The sequence below is a fragment of the Musca vetustissima genome, unplaced genomic scaffold (genome assembly GCF_032173495.1).
Source record: "Musca vetustissima isolate MV318-11 ecotype Yass unplaced genomic scaffold, APGP_CSIRO_Mvet_v1 utg34848, whole genome shotgun sequence".
Taxonomy (NCBI): Eukaryota; Metazoa; Arthropoda; class Insecta; order Diptera; family Muscidae; genus Musca; species Musca vetustissima.
Genome location: NW_026877161.1, coordinates 176,857 through 183,933, shown reverse-complemented (window position 1 = coordinate 183,933; position 7,077 = coordinate 176,857). Strand labels below are relative to the sequence as shown.

Sequence of the window (7,077 nt, the reverse complement as noted above, 5' to 3'; positions counted from 1 at the left end):
CAACTTTAGTTTTTTTATGTATAGGGCCGTCCAAACGTTTTTATCAGTTACATTCTTTTTCTGTCTAATAAACATAAAAATGGTCGTTGTAGCCTCGTTTGACTATACGGGTACATAATAAACTATTACTACCACAATTTAACACAGAATTACATGTTAACCTAATGGGAGACATGTTCTAGATTAAAGTGATTCACAAAAATATACAAAACACCCTTCGCGCATTGAATCACATCAACATTTGTTTCTACTTCCTCCTGTTACAAGAGACGGCCTGCCTGTCTGTCTGACTATCTAACATACATCTTAATTTTGTACAGAGGACATTATGCTCGTTGTCTAGCTTGCCATTACAGCAGTGTAATTTCCATTTCCATTTATTTGGCAATTCATGCTAACAACACTTTGTCATTTTGCCATTGGCTTGGTGTTCCGTTCCGTTCGTTGGTTCGTTCGTTCGTCGCATGTAGTGAAAGTTAAACTTTTAATTAAACCAGCACGAGCTTCTTTCAATAATGGCAAATAATTGAAACATCTGCTCACCACATAGCCATATGTTCCGGATATATTTGTGGTTTTTGTGGAAAGTGACAATTTAAAGGTGCAACAATGTGTCGCATACTCGTACACATCTCTTTAATGTACAACATAAGGAAGTTAGAAAATACAGTTGAAGTTGGGGAATGAAACCATGTTGCTATATAAAGAAAGACAAATCGCTATGGAGATATTATATTGTATGAGAAATTCTACATTTACTATTTAATAAAAAGTATTATAGATAAGAATTTTTATTACAGGGAAGTTAGTTTTAATATATTATTTTCTTATTATTTGTTGAACTTGATAAATGACAAAAAACTGTTTCTTCGCCGATTAGAGGTCAAAATTCCCTCTTTCTTACTCAGGAATATTTTCCAAATTTGGTTTTTCCGGGGTGAGCATTTACGCCATAATATATCATTTTACGCAGAAAAGTTTTGGTTAATTAGGTCCATTTCTCGTGTGATCTTCGGCTTATAATTGTAGCATAAAGAGATACTAAAACCAGTAAGGAAAGTTTAAAAGTCGGACAGGGCCTACTATATGATACCCTTCACCACTTTGGGTACTAATCTGAAATTTATGAATAATTGAAACTGGACAAGCGGGCGGACACAAATATCTAGAACGATTTAGCTAATCGGGATATGATCATCGATTGATATAGCTCACATATATATTTTCGTCCGATTTTATGTAAATGGAGCAAAATACATTTGCACGGCATACTGAATTAGGTCTGGATTGATGTTTGCTAAGTTTGGTTGGAATCGGTTCAGATTTAGATATAGCTCCCATACGTAGTTTCCTCCGATTTTATATAAATATTGCACCATATTGTCAATCATTATCAATCAATAAAATTTACTATAGGTTGACATCCATATTGAAATTACAGCATGTTGACGTCCGTGAAATTTTGTTGAAATCGTTTCAGATTTGGATAAAGCTCCATATGTATTTTCGTCCGATTTTATATAAATTGAGCACCATACTCCCAATACTTGTCAGATTGATACAACATTTTGTAGAGAGTACTGTATTAGGCCTGGATTGATGTATGCGAAGTTTTGTTGGAATCGGTTCAGATTTAGATAGAGCTCCTATATATAGTTCCGTCCGATTTTATGCAAATGACCCACCGAGTAGTCTATGGTTGGTCTACATAGAACATGTTCTATTTGCACTATATATTGTTACTGAAATCGGTTCAGATGTAGATATAGCTCCCTCACATATTTTTGACCGATTTTAACAAATGGTCCAAATGGAGGACCATTTGTTTAAAATCGCTTTACATGAAGTATAGCATAGCGTATTGGATTGAAGACGTTTCAGATTTATATATAGTATCCAAATATATATTCATCCAATTTTATCAAAATGATGTACCAAGTAACTAAAGTTTGTCCGTTTAGAACGAATTTGTTTGGTATGTGTATGGATTGTTTTAATTTAGTTTAAATATCTATGTACTTCCCGCAGTTAATTTTGTCCGATTCAATTTCAATGGTCCTCCATATATGCTGTGTATATTCTACCTAAAGGAAATTGTACATATGAGCATCTCTTGTATGTACTCAAAGTAAAGGTGAAGGGTATCATAAAGTCGGCCAACTTAGGAACTTTCCATACTGATTTTACACTGCAAGAAACATGAAAGCAAAATTGAGGCCACTTTGGTGACAATATGCCGACAATAGGGCGTGCCTTTCATTATGGGGCTATGTATGTATTTCATTTTTCAAGAAACCTTCAAAAACTAACCTTGCAAAAACTTGCATTTCAAACTACTGCCACTATGGTGGCAAAATGTTGTTAAAACCCTAAACATGCAGACCATTTGGCCTTCATGTCAAATTATTGAACTATATAAACAATTTGCATGTATGCAACCCAAGAATTCGGAATTTCTGCATTTGATTCCTTTTGCATTTAACAAACAAATGCGCAAAAGACAAAATACCCCACACCGCAAGATGTAGTAGGCCAAAAAAAAAACTACAATTTGTTACACAAAAAACGCTGCATCTGTATTATGATGTAGATAAGATTGAAATTGTTTAATTTTTGCCTCAGGCTTATTATAATTGTTTTACATACATTTTTTAGTGTTCAACTTAAAAAATATATGTTTTTATATCTTAATTTTCATGTCATAAAAAATATATATGTGTACACTATACATCTACACACATACATTGTTCAACCCGAGACATAATCTTTAATCTTAAATGAGAAATTTAAGCGATTTTTACCTATTCGATTCAATCATCTCTCATCTGTAACAAATATTTATTATGCGTATTAACGGATTATGGCCAAAGACCAGTGAAACCCAATATGAAAACATGTTAAAAATATTAAATTTATCATCATCGAGAGTACTTAAGCCGCGTTTAAATTGAATTTTGCAACAAAAATACTTGCACACACACACACCTATACACAGCTGCACGGATGTACAAACATTCGTTGGGCAGTTTTTATCCGCCTGACTACATACACACTGGTAAATAGTCCTCTTTTCCTCGTCGCAGTCGCAGTCATCTTCTTCGGCGTGTGTGATGCATGTGAATGCATGGCAACCATTGCCTGGCCAGACACATGCCATGCCATCAGTCTGCCACAAAGAGACCACACGAAACATGTATCGCATATCAACACCCATGTACGACGAGAGCGGCCAGTTGCTGCTGCAGCAGCAGCCGTTCAGACCCGAAAGCAAACCAGAGCGATTTGCAGTATTATCCTTTGATACCCAGCTGAAGTTATGAAATAGCAGCCATATTTTCACATTTTCTGTTCACTAGTTTTTTGCCTTTGTGTGTTATGCATGTGTATGTATATGGACGTGTATGTATGTGTGTGTGTGTGTGTGGGAGAGTTATTTTTGTGACTACTACCGCTACTACTATTCCCTTTATTTTACTGATTGGCAAAGAGCTTTGAACATAACATCGTAACTGTATGAATTTGTGTTCATGTCGTTGTTTTTGTTGTATCCCTTTCAGATGTACACCTGAATCATGCACTGTACCTTACAAATCTATCCGTCCCTCGCATAATTGATGCATCACAAAAAGCGAAGCTCTTCTGCAGTTACAGCATTGGAAACAATACGCTCAACTCGGTTAAATGGTACAAAGACGGCCAAGAGTTTTTTAGGTAAGTTTTCCAATTTGCTGTTGGCAAGCCATCATAAAATGTGGATTATTCAATACTTTTTTTTTTAATTTTTTTACATACGTACATATATTTTGTTGCTTTGGAATTTGTTTATGCAATCATTTTTATGCAAACTTTTTCTATAAATAACATTCAATCCTCGGCATGTATGGTAGGATGCATGTGAGCAAATTCAATACCATTTTAATGTTTCAAATTTTGGCCGAATTTAAAACGAGGTCTTTTCGAAAATGTGGGCTAACAACAGACACCGTGATATTATGAAAACCCAAAATATTCTATTTACTACCAAACATATGGCGGACAAAGACGCAATGATAATAGCAAATGCATTGCAATTTTACTTGTAACAGTTTCTAATAGTGCCAAAGGCGGAATTAATTTAATTAATGAAACATGATGGATGACATTGCGACTTTAATGTTTTATAAGAAACAAAATCCTGTATTGTGGGAAAAATGTAAGGGATGGTTAAAATTTGCGAAGGGTTACTAAACTTGGGCACTATATAACTGTAAACTTGAGGTCTGATGAAACAAATTTAAATTTAACCGTTTCAATCTCACGTTATTGGCGATGGCCTAATAAATAAATGCAAAGGCGCCTTGTAAGCCACAGAAAAGGAAATGCCTTGGAAAGGCCTTGGACCACTGCTAACAATGATAATAAAGCCTGTTATTGTATTTCGTCTACCCTGTACAAGAAGTAGTTTTCAGCAGGTTGGTGATCCAAATCATCGAGTGGCAATGGTCAATAATGAAAAGATTGCAACAATCAGTCTCTACCAATTTGGACAAATTTCGGCAACGCATTCTTCTTTCTGTCCATGTATTATTGTGAACAGGGTACAGGTCGCATTTATGATTCGAAATGGATGAAATTTTGTAAATTGATATTTACTTTAATTATACCCTTTACCACACTGGTACAGGTTATTATGTCTCTGTGCATATGTTTGTAACAGGCAAAAGAAAACGAGATGTACCCATGGTTCCTTCTGCATAGAATCACTTTATTAGTCGATTTATACATGTCTGTTAGTTCGTACGTCCGTCTGTCTGTCCATGATAAATTGTAAACAAAGTGCAGATCGCATTTATTATACGAATGAGATGAAATTTGGCCCAGATTAGTTATTTTCTCAAAGGACGAACTTTATTGGAATTGGTGAAAATCGATTTAGATATAGATCCGATTTTTAGGGAATGGTGCACCAATGAGTGAAATTTAAGCCGATTTTCATAAAATTTGCACAACGTACTGAAGTCAGTACAGCCTAATGTGTGCCAAGTTTTAGTGAAATCGGTTTAGATTTAAATATAGCTCGCATATATATTCTCGACAGATTTTTAGTGAATGATGCATCAGAGTGTCAAATTTAGGCCAATTGGCGCAAAATTTTGCACAACGTACTGAAGTTAAGATAGTCTAACGTGTAACAAGCTTAATTGAAATTGATTTCTTCCGACTTTATAAAGATACCTACGTGATGTGAGCTGTTAATTTTTGTCGAAATCGGTTCATTTTTAGATATTACTCCCATATATATTTTCTATCGATTTGAATAAAGTGTTGTACCAATCTCCCATAGGTTGTCCGATTGAGACGAAAGCGAAAGCGTAAGTCCACTATCGATGAACCGACCTATTTATGTGTATCCGTTAATCTGTCCATTAAGTATAGTAATCAAGCGGAAATTGTGGCGTTTACACAATGCACTTATTTTTTTGTGTTTATTTGCCTTATTTTTGAATAGTGAAAATTGATCTGCTGCTTCTCTTTACTAATCTCTTCTGAATTTCTTCCCCCTTGTCGCTTTTCATACCTCTCTCTCTCTCTTCTAACAGCTCGATAGAATTACTTACAACATTTACATGAGTAAACCCTGAGTTACGAAAAATTAAAAGATTTCGAATTCAAAAGGAAACTGTACATTGCATACTACAGTTTTTTTTTATTTTAAAGATTTTGCAAATCCTTTCGCATCCGAATTTATTATATTGAACCATTTCTGCAATTGACACGATATTTTGCTGCAGACAATGTGGTAATGTTTTAATTTATAAAATAATTTATAGTTTATTTTGTGTATACTAATTTTGATGATCAGTTACGGATATGGAGAATGGAACTGTGACTTCAAAATTATAATGTATCAACTCAAGAAGATACATAGGATTGTATCTGTCCTGTCCAGATATAATTCACAATTCGTCTCAAATGTCCTTAAATTAAATTGGAATTCTGACAATTACACAACAACAAAGACCGAAGAATTCTTCGTGTATACATCTGGCATTGAAATATTATTCCTACATATGCATGTCTATTTTATAATATGTTTGTACATTCAAATCATTCCTACAAACTATTTGTAATTAAATTGAAATGATATCCAATACAGCCTGTCACATCGTGGAAAACATAATTTAATTACAATTAACGACAATTGATGATTGTGAGAAATCATTATAGGTCCATCAATCGATACCGTCTGTCAATACTAATGCGATATGATGTCGATGTGATGCGATGCAATACGACGCGATGCATTTCGATTCGATAATATCGAATGATTTAATAATAATACTAATAAAGTAGTTAAGCCTAAAAAATCCAAATAAACCGAATGCCACGTTTGCAATTGTTAGCCAACTGTTTAATGGCTTTTAATTGCAGATTTATTACCAATTTTGTTTTTGGCATTTGCCGCAGACATTTCATTTCATTTATGATCATCGTGAATTTGGTGATGACAGATAATTAAATTATTCCTATATTGCATTTAAGTGCATTTAAATGGATCGATGGGGAAAAAAGCATTTGCAATTTGACGTTAATAAAATATAAATGGACTTTTATTTAATTGAAACAAAAATGTTATGGACTATTAAAAAATAACGAAAATAGCAAACAATGCCTCGACGACATAATGTGAAATTATCGCCGCTTCAAACTGTTGTGGCCGGAGAAGTAGCTGTGAAAATGTGTCTGCATGTACATATGTATGTATGAGCATGGGTAATTCGTATTATCAGGAAAATACCTGAAACCAGTATTGTGGTTAACCATTTTATATTAAAATGCAAATACCGCGTATTTTGCCTTCGGATATTTAAAATAAACCGTCCACCGCAAATACAATAAGTTTGTATGGTGAGATATGTTGTGGTTGAGTGTGTTATACACTGCGTATCATAACTATAGACGCACCTTTAATTCAATTGGTATGTTAGTTGACAAATAAAATGGACCCATTATGGTTACAATGGTTCACAATAAAACGATCAAAACCACATATTATTCAACAAAGATAATTAATTTATTCTTTATGGTTTCGCTGAA

General features: G+C 34.1%; 1 protein-coding gene across 1 annotated transcript in view; it reads left to right on the top strand.

Annotated features, from left to right (window-relative positions):
* The first annotated feature begins 3,191 nt into the window (after positions 1-3,191).
* Positions 3,192-7,077, top strand: part of LOC133321753 (uncharacterized) — a 42,288-nt gene continuing 38,402 nt past the window's right edge. Inside the window, exons 1-2 of the mRNA XM_061530831.1 lie at positions 3,192-3,287; positions 3,539-3,711. Of these exons, the coding sequence (XP_061386815.1) occupies positions 3,192-3,287; positions 3,539-3,711 (269 nt within the window). The remainder of the gene's footprint in view (positions 3,288-3,538; positions 3,712-7,077) is intronic.